The 12,414-nt window shown below is 37.0% G+C and overlaps 1 protein-coding gene across 3 annotated transcripts in view; it reads left to right on the top strand.

Moving 5' to 3' along the window:
* cbwd (COBW domain containing) overlaps window positions 1–11,246 on the top strand; it is a 51,539-nt gene extending 40,293 nt beyond the window's left edge. For all 3 annotated transcript variants that reach the window (XM_072281727.1, XM_072281728.1, XM_072281725.1), the window contains exons 11-16: window positions 590–646; window positions 1,386–1,437; window positions 4,818–4,886; window positions 6,703–6,768; window positions 8,218–8,347; window positions 9,845–11,246. In XM_072281727.1, the coding sequence (XP_072137828.1) occupies window positions 590–646; window positions 1,386–1,437; window positions 4,818–4,886; window positions 6,703–6,768; window positions 8,218–8,347; window positions 9,845–9,918 (448 nt within the window). In that variant the 3' untranslated portion in view covers window positions 9,919–11,246. The remainder of the gene's footprint in view (window positions 1–589; window positions 647–1,385; window positions 1,438–4,817; window positions 4,887–6,702; window positions 6,769–8,217; window positions 8,348–9,844) is intronic.
* Window positions 11,247–12,414: the final 1,168 nt, after the last annotated feature.

Below are 12,414 nucleotides of genomic sequence, written 5' to 3'. Positions count from 1 at the left end.
CCCAGCATGGTGTAGTGCCTAACACAAGTGCACGTGACTTACACTAGTTAGAAACTGTTTGGCAACAATCTCCTGCCCCAATTAAGCAGCAAAGTTTCCTAAATAAACTAAGGGAATCCCTGCTATTTTCTCAATCAGTTTTTGTTCTTTAATAGTTGTTCCAAGTAAGTGGCTGCGCCAATTAACCGATGGCCCAATTGGTCAGAATCTATTGTTATTCACTGACAGCAACTATTCAATTTCTTTGTATCTACTGTTAAGATAAATGGACATCTATTCTGGTTGTAGCATTTCATTTTAATATTTAATACATGACCTCTTGGAGAAATGAACTTTAATTATCTGTATAGTTCTATTAAATGATTAAGATTACATTTCAGATAAAAATGCATGATTTGTTGATTGCATGAGCCCAAACCAAAGAAATGTGACGTTGCCTTAAGCTCATTTGTAAGAAGCTGAATATCTACAAGCATTGTAAAAATTGAAATGCTGTAGACATGTCATCCAAAATATTACTTATCACATTTCATATTTATTATTCTATAAACAGAAATCACAACTTTTGATTTTATTCATTGACTTTCAGAGTTGAACTTGCAGAGGTTCTTGATTTGCATGCTTTTGACAGCCAAGCCAGTGAAAGGTAAGTTTGCTACAATTCACACAATGAGGCTTACACTTACCATCTTTTCTGTTACAGCTTATTTTCAAAATGAAAATCAAAATGAATATCAGAAAAAACAAAAAATGATAGAAAAACTCAGCTTGTCAGACAGCATTTGTGAAGAAATCAGGAGAGAGTTAATAATTGACCTGAAATGTTAGCTCTTTCATTCTCTACACATGTTCTATTACTTGCAAAGTTCTTGCAGCACTTTCTGTTTTTATTCTGACCTTCAGAATCTACAGTATTTTATTTTTGGTATGACCCGCTTCTGAAACATACTGAGCTCAGTAATAGTTTGATTTTTAATCTAGATGAATTAGGAAATGGAGAAACTTGTTGATGAATTGGTTTGGTGCTTATTGAAAAAGTGAAGGCCGTGCTGTTTTTGAGTATCAAACAGAGAAATGTCACAGATACAAGGATAATTTAACAGTTTCTTTTAAATGGGCATTTAGATTTTTAAAATATATAATCAATGTCTACTGTTGTTGATGAACAGGAAGCAAATCTTGAAGTGTCTGCAAAAATGAAAGTTAAAAATCCTTGAAAGAATAGTCACTTCTGACTATCTCCTTATCCAGTCTTAATTGTTCAGTAGTGACATAATCTTGTCTGCTTTCTTTTTAATTTTTTATGGGTTTGTGTTTTTATTATAGGTGGAATTAAATGCATACTTGAAAGGAATTAAATATACATGATTGTTTTTTTTGTTTAGATTGCAAGAAAGATTACGTCTTGTACAGATGGCAGAACCCCACCTTGATAAGGTATCCTGTTTCTCTGAGGGCATGTGTAAATTTTGCTGTTATATATAGTAATTTTTGATTGTTTTTATTTGACATTAAATGAAATCTACAGTTGGTGTGTTGAAAGGGTAATTGAAATCTGAACAACATAATTTTTCAGTATAATTCAGGAAGGTCTCAATTTTTCAGAAAGCATAGTGTTTTGAACATTTGGAGTGCCTGTACATAATCAGTGAAGTAGATCTCAAATTTTTGTGTTCTGATACCATAAGACATAGAAGCAGAATTAGGCCATTTAGCCTATTGAGCTTGCTTTGCCATTTGATCATAGCTGATTAATTTTCCCTCTCAATTCCATTCTCCTGCCTTTTCTTTGTAACCTTTAATGCTCTTACTAATCAAGGACCTATCAAACTCCGTATATTCAATGACATGATCTCCATAGCCATCTATAGAAATGAATTCCACAGGTTCACCACCGTCTGGCTAAAGAAATCCAACCTTATCTCTGTGCTAAAGGGACATTCTTGTATTTTGAAGCTGTGCCCTCTGGTCCTAGTCGTCCACTGTTAGAAACATCTCCACGTCCATTCTATCTAAGCCTCTATCTTGGCATAGCTGGGCATTTGTGGTATTGTTACTTCTGTATAAATTGTTTATGGTATCAAATCTGGCAATACGAATATGTACTGATTACGCTTTTAACAATGAAGTTTTGAATTTGGTTTTAAAAAAGTGCCGCTTTTTGATTGTCAAATTTTAAGAATAGATGGCCTCAAGGAAACCTTCCAACTCTGAAATGCTGCCATTACATTTTCTGTGTCTATTCCACTATAGCTTCTTTTACTGCTTGCCCAAAAGTAGATGTTCAGTAGGTCCCTATTAATATCAGCAAGTGGTAGCCTTGCGGCGGTGCTTTCTTTTAACGGACTATAGGTGCTTCTGTATTTCTATGTGGACAAGTTCATTCTTTGATCATTAACACTAAACATATGATATAGTGCTATCTGTGTGGTGTCCTCTACTTCCAAAGTTCAATTAAAGTAGATCAAATTTGAGTGGTAGGTACAGCTCACAGGTTTCCACAGATTTTCTTGGGAACTAGGAGCAGGAGTAGACCTTTTGGCCCTTCAGCCTGTTTATATCATTACAGCTGATCTGATTGTATCTTCACCTCTAGTCTAGTCCACTCACAGTAACTTTTAAACCTCTGCTTATCAAAGATCTATTTTATCTTTAAAAATATTCAGACTCTGCTTCCACTCCCTTTGAGAGCAATCATTTTGCCTTCCCTGTTTCAAATGGATGACTCCTTATTTTGAAATAGTGACCACTGGTTCGAGTTCTCCCAAGAGAAATATTCTTTCTACATCACCCTGTAAGGAACTGTTAGAGTCTTGTACGTTGAAATCAAATTATTCCTTATTATGCTAAGCATTGAATTAGCAATTAATACCATAACATTGTGCCTTGTAAAAGGAGACCAATACTTTATATACTATCTCAAATGTAGTGTCACTCATTTCCCTATGCAACTGAAGCATAACCTCCCTAGTTTCACATTCATTTCTCCTAGTGATAAACAGTAACATTCAGTTAACTTCCCCAATTCATTGCTCTACCTGCATACACGCACATTGTGAATCATCCATTAGGACACCTGGATCCCTCTACCTGTCAATTTTGCAGTCTCTCAGTATTGAGTTAAATGCTTTTTAATTTTCCTACATTACGCACTATTTGTCTGTTCTTTGCCCCACTTTTCTATGTAATTTTGTAGCTTTCACATATCCTCTTCACAGACCATACTGTTGGCACCTTCATACCATTTATTTAAGTTGCCTAATTTTGAGGCCCCAGAACCAAATCCTGCAAAACAACACTTGTTACATTTTGTCAGCCAGCAAAGATCCATTTATCCTTTCTGTTTGCTTCCCATTAGCCAGCAAATTCCTTATCCACTCCAATATGTTGCTCTCTATTCCATCTGTTTTTTTAATTTTCCACAATAACAATTGGTGTGGTATCTTATCAAATACTTTCTGGAAATGTTAATGCACTCACCGGTTCCTTTTTGTACACAGCACATGATTTCTTCAAAGAGCTCCCACAAATAAATGAGACAAGATTTTTCTTTCACAAAATAACGCTGATTTTGCCTGATTACCTTAAATGTTTACAAGTGGACTGTTGCAACGTCCTTAATTATAATGCTTTACATTTTCCCAGTGACAGATACTGTTAATTAACCTGTAGTTCCCTGCTTCCTGTCTCCTTCCCTTTTTTTGGATCTAGGAGTTACAATTGCTGTTTTTCGATCTAATGGACCTTCACCAAATCTAGGTATTCTGGGGAAAATTAAAAGCTAAGCATTAGCTCAATGACGTATTCTCAAAAATATTTTCATCTGCAAATTAATAAGGAAGGGAAATGAAGAGCACAAGATAAAGCTAGCCAAAACGTTAACAGGCTGAGTTAGCCCAGTTGAAAGTGAGTCCATGGAATTAATAACAAAGTGAGAAGTTAAAAGGTAAATTAAATAAGTACTTTGCTTCACCGTAGAGGCTGCAAGTAACATTGCAGATGGCTGTAAGTCAGGAATTTTAAGGGAAGGTAGAACTCAGGAAAAGGAGAATTACCAGGGAAGTGGAATTGTGCAAATTGTTGAAGCTTCAGTTGGACAAAACCTTAGCTCCTGGTGGATTTCATCTGGAGTCTTAAAAGAAGTGCCATGTAAAGATACTCAGATGTTCCATTGATTTCCCCAGAAAACTGAGAGCTGTAGTGTATACCAAAAAAAAGTGTTTTGGAGCTTGTTTAATCAAAATATTGATCTAGCATTGTTTCCTTATGAACAAACAAACCTATCATATATTAATATGGAGATGAATTACTTTCAATATTTAATTGAATATGATAATAGGTTACTGAAGAGAATTATGAGAAGATCGGAATTTAGATGTTTACAAGCTTCATTCACCTGTTAACAACTGTATCAGAATCAGGTTTAATATCACTGGCATTATGTCGTGAAATTTGTTAACTTTGCAGTAGCAGTACATTGCGATACATAATAAATATGGGAAAAAACTGAATTACACTCTTTATACATGTATATTATGCATATATGTATATTGAATAGTTAAGGTAAGTAGTGCAAAAACAGAAATAAAAGAAGTGATGAGGTAGTGCTCATGGGTTCAATGTCCATTTAGAAATTGTATGGCAGAGGGGAAGAAACTGTTCCTGAATCACTGCCTTCAGGCTCCTGTAGCTCCTTCCTGATGGTAACAATGTGAAGAGGACATGTCCTGGGTGGTGGGGGTCCTTAATGATGGAAGCCGCTTTTCTGAGGTACTGCTCAAGAATGAATGAAGCTTTGTGCATTTGTGTTATTACAGAGTATCATTACAGTTACATTTGAAATTCCTGGCACCATTTTTGAAGAGAACTTAAACATATACCTTCAGGTAAGTTTTTAAATATTTTTTATTTTTTTAAACTTGCCTTTGTTTGCCATACAGAATATATGTGAATCACTTGTAATTCTGACTGAAAGTCACATTGTCAATACATGTATTTTTTTAATGCTGGCTTTTGTGTTTTCTTCTTATGGCTGGCACTGTAAGCACTTTGAAAGTGAGTTTTAAAGTCAAAAAGAAAACAGATTGAAAATTCAGTTTAACCAGTGGGAGTGCGTGTCATTCCTAATTGTTGGCACCTGGTTTGGATATCTTGGTGCCTCTGTCCTTTTTGTGGTTTGTTGGATATGATAATATATTATGTGATTTGTTTTGAATTGGTATTGCGTCAGCCTATGGAATAACTAGTTGATAGGATAATGCATCTCATATTTTACTCAATGATCTATTATCTTTCATTTTAATATTGTTAAAACAACTTCCTATAATAAATGTAAACTTCAGCATAAAGGATTGTTATAAATGGCATTAAGTACCCATATTTTCTCAAGAGCTATACACTATTTTCCCTGACCTGTGTCACTGGGGTATGACAGTATGATTAGAGCTTTGTTCTTTCCTAGAGAAGGAAGTGCAAACCTGGGTTTGCTTGATGGATTCTCTTTCTATAAATTCACCATTTTCTGTAGTGTACATAAAGGGAGAGTGTGTCCTCCAGTCATTGATCTAAATTTTCTCGATGCAATAATTAACTGCTGGCCAGGTCATTGTAAATATTTCTATTTAAACAAAAAATGGAGACCGACGGGAGATATGGCGCTGTAAACAGCCCTAGAAAATATTAAAAAAGCAAAAAAATTAACTTGCAAGTGATTTGAAGATCAGAGTTATGAATTTCTTCGTGAGAAATCGTTTGCCTTTTCTTCTGCAGCTGAGCAAGAAGTGGAGAAAGTGAGCAGATAATTAACCTGGTTATATTATTGGTTGAAGTAAGATGCTGCAGTTTCAAGTTTCCATTAGATTATCTTGGAAAATGGATGAAGCCAAAAGTGACAAATTATGGTCCTGTTTATCTGGTTTAATGATCTAGGTCAGGGGTGGCCAATCTTTTACATTCCATGCGTCAGTTTTTTCACTCACGAGTTCAGATGTGCCATGTAACTCTTGTACTGCCATTCAGTTCTTGTAAGAATATGTTAATATAGAGCTCGTGCGTGAAAAATCGCATCTGAACTTGTGTGTGAAAAAATTGACGCATGGGATGTAAAAGGTTGGTCACCCCTGACATAGGTTGATATTGAAGGTCCCAGAGAATAAGATGTCTCCAATATCTTCATCTCTCAACCAATACTACAGGAAATAAATTAGCTGGTTATTCATCCTTAACTTTTCATAAAAGCACGGAGCACCTACAGCACAATACAGGCTCTTTGGCCCACAATGCTGTGCCTAACACGTGCTTTCGAAATTACCTAGGGTTACCCATAGCCTTCTATTTTTCTAAGCTCCATGTACCTATCCAGGAGTCGCTTAAAAGACCCTACCATATCCGCCTCCACCACTGTCGCTGGCAGCCCATTCCATGCACTCACTACTCTCCGCATAAAAAAACTTACCCCTGACATCTCCTCTGTACCTACTTCCAAGCACCTTAAAACTGTGCCCTCTCGTGTTAGCCATTTCAGCCCTGGGAGAAAAAAGCCTTTAACTATCCACACGACCAATGCCTCTCATCATCTTGTACATCATCATGGGATTTTAATTTGTAAGGTTGTGTTTTTAACATCTAAATAATAGATTTATTTACAGCGGTTTCAAATGAACTAGTGTATATTGTAAATTCATCTTATCTTATTTCTTTTAGAATTTGTTATGGGAAAAGCACTTGAAGAATAAATCAGGGTGTACAATGGAAATAATACGATTAAAGGTAAATATTCATTAAACATTTGATTAGTGCTAAAAATGAGGAATAACAGTTTTCAGTAGAGATATATTTTGGATGATTTAATCCTGATATTATATGGGGACTTTGGGTACCTGTACTTCATCTAAAACTGAAAAAGCAATTGCTTTTAATTAAAGGGTATAAAGAAGTACAAATGACAGAACAAATGGAAGATAATTTTTATAGATTTTGTGGACTTTTATAATTAACTTTACAAGTGATTATTCCAGACCTGTAAGCACCAGGAAGATTGCAGATTTTAACCTAAATCTGAACTTAATTATTAGATTGTAGCTCATGAGGTTCAGTTAGCTTTGGGTTGCCTGCAGTACGATGCAGAAAAGTGATACAGGATTCCTGTCTTCAGTTCTCGTCATCAGGTCACTGCTGTTGGAAAGGAAGTAGTGCAAACTCAAGTTTGGTTGTGATTCCCATTGGCTGAACATGTTCCTTTTGCCAATTCTTTAGATTTCCACACAAACTATGCCTTCTTGCAAAAATATTGGAGATTCCTGATGCTAAGTATTATGGAGTCGGGGACTTGTACTGTAAATGACTTTGACTTCTACCGTTGATCTTAGTAGGGAATCCAGGATGAGGGCTAGATGAGCTAAGCCCACATATGTATAGATATGACAAGAAAACACACTTAGGGATTGGGACAATATGTGGTATTATAGGAAGTCTGAAAAGCCTTTTTCTACTGGTAGCTTTCCAGGATGTTTTATCCCACTAGCTGCCTCTCTCTCTTATCACCCTCACACAAATCTCTATACATTTGGACCACACACATCAAAGTTGCTGGTGAGCGCAGCAGGCCAGGCAGCATCTCTAGGAAGAGGTACAGTCGACGTTTCGGACCGGGTCTCGGCCTGAAACGTCGACTGTACTTCTTCCTAGAGATGCTGCCTGGCCTGCTGTGTTCACCAGCAACTTTGATGTGTGTTGCTTGAATTTCCAGCATCTGCAGAATTCCTCGTGTTTGTGTCTATACATCTGGATTTGTTTTTTTTTCTAGTATCCAGATTTCTGGGTACTGAAATGACCACAGAATGGGTTGGAAATCTCCCTGATGCTGTGTGCTTCCATTTGATATTTCAGATCACAACCAATTTTCTGTCTTTATCATTCCTTTGTCATGCTCCTGCTCCCCAAAAAACCTGGGATCGATATTTTTTCATTATTCTCTGTAATAAAATTTTTGAAGTAGGAATCTGATTGTAAAGCAACAGTTCTGATGCTTAAAGGTAACTAATAAATCCCTATTTAGTCCCTGTTTTTATTTTTGTTCTAAGCACTTGAAATATTTGCAGATTTGTTATGAAACATGTTTTTGACCATCCGAATAGAATGCAGTTTCACAAAGTGACTTTTTTTGGATTTTATCCTCTGGTAAGCAAATTTATTGTTCTCAAATATATTGTTTGGCAGGGTATTGTGTCCATAAAGGAAAAGCCACAGCAGATGATTGTCCAAGGTGTATATGAGCTTTACGAGATAGAAGAAACTTCTGTTAACTGGAGTTCAGACAATGAAAGAATCAACAGATTTGTGTTTATAGGTAACTAAGTAAAATGGCTTTTTCCTTATTTTGAGTAGGTTTAACCTCAGATACATGTAAGCAAGTATTGAAGTTACTGAGATATGCTTTTTCAATTTGAGAAAACCTCTTCTTCCAATTGCTAGTAAATCACAAAATCATTTAAAGTCATGGTGTGGAAGAAGGATGTTTTTTGGCCATTCATGTGTGTACTCAAAGACTTCCCTATCTGTAGCCATTTAGGTTACAGTATAGTGAGTGCTCATTCACGTACTTTGTATAAATCATGAAAGGTGAAGAACAAATTTGATTTAATAATTAAATGGTTTTCTTCCTTAACTGAGCAGTGTGTTTAACTTTAAACTCTTCTGCTTTCCCTGTACCCCACACCAAGGCTCCCTTGCCCATCAGTATTGCCGTTCCAGATGTGTATTGTTGGTTTCTTAATAGCTTACATTTTAAATTTTCATGTTTATTTTTATAAACATGCCTTGAAGGGCAGCTGAAGTTCCCCAACCATATCGCAGCCACCACCCTGCGACCAGACATTGTCCTAGTGTCTGAGTCTACTAAGCAAGTGGTGCTGTCAGCAGGCTGGATGGAGGGCGAGTTGTCTCCCAGTGGAGGTTGGTTGTAGGGGATTTGTAGCCCATTATTTAGTTAGAGCCTTCAGCATTTTGGACCAAGAGAGAGAGAGGAAGAGGAGAGCCATCCGCAGTGCCACCGATGCGGCAGAGAGGGCCCCAAGATGGCTGTGGCTCAAAAGAGGGGAGCCATGGAGTCATAAGTAGCTAGCCATCTGGACACAAGCCGGGGTCTGATCAGCCCTGGCTGGGTCACCTGGAGGAGGTTGTATGATGTTGAACGACCTGAAACACCCGATGATTCCAGGAACATCACTGAAGATGTGTCCAGAAGCATCAATAGATGTATGTACACAGCTTAAATCTCTATATCCTCCCTCCAGTATATCTCTTTGACCTCTTTCACTGCTACCATGTGCCCATCTAGAACTCCTTACTCCTTTTATGGTGGGCGGGAATGAATCACTGGCCTTTTTTGTAAAAAAAAATCTTAGCTTTTGTGAATTTTTCAAGTGGAATGGACACGAAGTAAAGTGTTTTGCATGAGTGGTCCTCAAACAGTGAATGGCAGGAGCCGCAGAGCGGGTTTACACCCCTTCTCATCCGAAGCACTAGACCAAACTAACATCCCCTCTGATTCAGTGACCCTAACTAGGCTAGCACCCCCTCCAGTCCAGAACCAAAAACCAAGGCCAACACCCCCGCTCATGCGGAGAGCCCGACCAGGCTGCTGCTCTGTGTATTCATGTAATTTTTAATTTGTTAATTCACTGATTGATGAAATACTGTATAGATGTTCTTTATAAAATTGTGCCTTTCCAACAGTGCTTCATTTGGTGCACTTTCTTTTTGCATTAATTGGTATATTAATTCCTACAAATTAATTATGTGATTTTTGATTTACTCACATTCTGGATTTCATTTTTCCCTGCAGGAAGAAACTTGGATAAAGAAGTTCTTGAGGAAGTGTTTATTGCAACTGTATTGAAGCAAGGAGTGCCCAGCTGAAATTTTAACAGAAAGATTGAGGACTGTTGTAATTTAACTGAAGATCATTGTTTTCTTAGTGGAGATAAAATTTTATATCCTTTCTCTCCTTGTTCTTGGTTTATTTGAGCCAGTCCTCCAGGTGTTGAGAGGAAAGATCTGTGTTGAGTTCTGAGTTAATATAAACTCCAGCGATAGAGATGTGTTACACATGACTAACTCATTTCCACAGCATCCCTATCACAAAAGGGAAAATTTGTACTCCTTTATTATGGTCTCCTTAGAAAGTGATGGAGTTACCAAAGAAAGAAATGAATGCCCGTATTATAAAGACCCTTGATGAAGGCCTTTCACCACCCAGATCAGTTACTAATTTTGTATTTTTACAGCATTTATTCCTTGACCATATTGTGAATTTTTGTACAGAGTAGTTAGTAATGGGGATTAGAACATACATATTTTTTGCATTAAATACTCAGACCTCGGTATAGCACAATGACTGATAATTTTTCACTGTTAAATCTGGAGATGTTTGGCCCAAACACAATATCACAGAGAGGAGTCTAATGAGCTAGATTCCAGCCTCCTGGTCCAAATCCTCAGCAGTGTGTACCGATGCTCAGTGTTGTGCCTCGTATTGTGTTATTGAGGGACCTTTCCATTTCTGTTATTAGCCATCCTGTAGGCGTCCCCTGAAATTGCATGTGTAATGTTTAATCTATGCAGTAATCCCAGGTAACTAAAAGATATTTACTTAATTGCCAAAGTACAGTCCGTGGCTGCTTTGATTTTTATTCCTTCCAATAAAAGGGCAGCAGCTTGCAGTCAGTTTCCTGGGTCAATCTTTCAAGTTGTCTCCAGATGTAGCCAATCTAGGTCCTTCCTCTCCCAGAGATGAGGTCTTTGGAGCTTCTGTTGTTGTTTCTGTAGCACTGAGTCATTACGGGATGGGGTTTCTAGCCCCGTACCCAAACCTCCTCCTTTCACAGCTGGGCTTGGTACCATCCATGGCAGAGATTTGCAAGTTCATGAACAATAATTTTCTGCAAATTCATATTTTTAGGTTTTTCACTGGTCTCTTCCTTGTCAAATTGGGATGAAAGTGAAAGAATTAGCACCAACTGTGCTAGTTACAGGTGTCCAATATCATTACAGATAAATACACCGTTTGGTGCAAAACTGTTACATCCTAGGAGCTCTGAATTGTTGATTGTAAGGAAAACATCTGTGCCATCTGTTGTGCTGTCTAATCATACTCTCCATAGTGTTTTATTTTGCCTGCTATAAAATAAAAATAAAGGACATTAAAAGCCAAAAGCATTTATTTTTCTCTTGAACCATGAACTCAATTTACTGTTCTTTTTCTTCATTGCAGGAACTGCATCATTCAGAATGTTATCTTTGGTAGGAAAGCTAGAAAGAATTGCATGAAAATATTATATGCAATCAAAAGACAACGCACTAGTTCTCAGAAGTACTTCAAAAGCGATTATCAATTCTCACTTCTATTCATACTTAGAACTGGAATAATGTATCAAATTATTGAAAACAAAACTAAAAAAATCGATGTTCATTGTTTCTGAGACCAAGACGGGAAGCAGAGAGGTATTAAAATCGGCTTGGAAGAAGCTGGGAATTTTGAAGTCAACTACTGTATATTAATGTTTTTTTGTTATCCAACAGGAAATAGTATTGTCTTTTGAATACTAAACCTGTAGCTAAATTTAAAGATGAATTGTATTATTTTGCAGTACAAAGCTGATATTACATTTACTGAAAATCAGTAAAATTGGTTTTCTAAAATTGCCTTTGGTAATCAATCATTTAAGGATGACACACAGAGACCGCTGGAGGAACTTACCAAGTTGGACAGCAGCTATGGAGGGAAATAGATTAGAGATTTTGGGTGGAAATGTCAACTGTTTATTTCCCTCCATTGATGCACCCTGACTTGCTGAGTTCCTGCAACATTTTGTGTGGCTCAAGATTTCCAGCACCTGCAGAATCTTTCGTGTTTATGTTCTTGATCATTTAAGGATATCTTGTTGATCTTCAGGCACAAGCATAGTTTATTCTAATTCATAATGTGATATTACTCAGAAATAAGATAAATTTAACAATAGCCATTCTCATTAAAACAACCGCTTGGCATTTATTAGAGCACATAGGTTTCAATCTGATTTTACTGGAATTTTGACAGTCATACAGCACAACACAGAAACAGGTCTTTTGGCCCATCTAATCCATGCCGACTACCATCCATGTACCTGTCCAAACTTTGCTTAAATGTTGAAATTGAGCTTACACGCACCAAATGAACAGGCAGCACATTCCACACTCTTGTGAAGTTCTGAGTGAAGAAGTTTCTCCTCATGTTCTCCTTAAACTTTTCACCTTTCACCCTTAACCCCTGACCTCTGGTTGTAGTCCCACCCAACCTCAGTGGAAAAACCCTACTTGCGTTTACCCTATTTATATCCCTCATAATTTTAAATACCTCTATCAAATCTCCTCTCC

Source organism: Mobula birostris, chromosome 17 (assembly GCF_030028105.1).
Source record: "Mobula birostris isolate sMobBir1 chromosome 17, sMobBir1.hap1, whole genome shotgun sequence".
In the NCBI taxonomy this organism is placed as follows: domain Eukaryota; kingdom Metazoa; phylum Chordata; class Chondrichthyes; order Myliobatiformes; family Myliobatidae; genus Mobula; species Mobula birostris.
The sequence above is the reverse complement of the archived record's forward strand: the minus strand, read 5'-3'. Positions and strand labels throughout refer to the sequence as shown.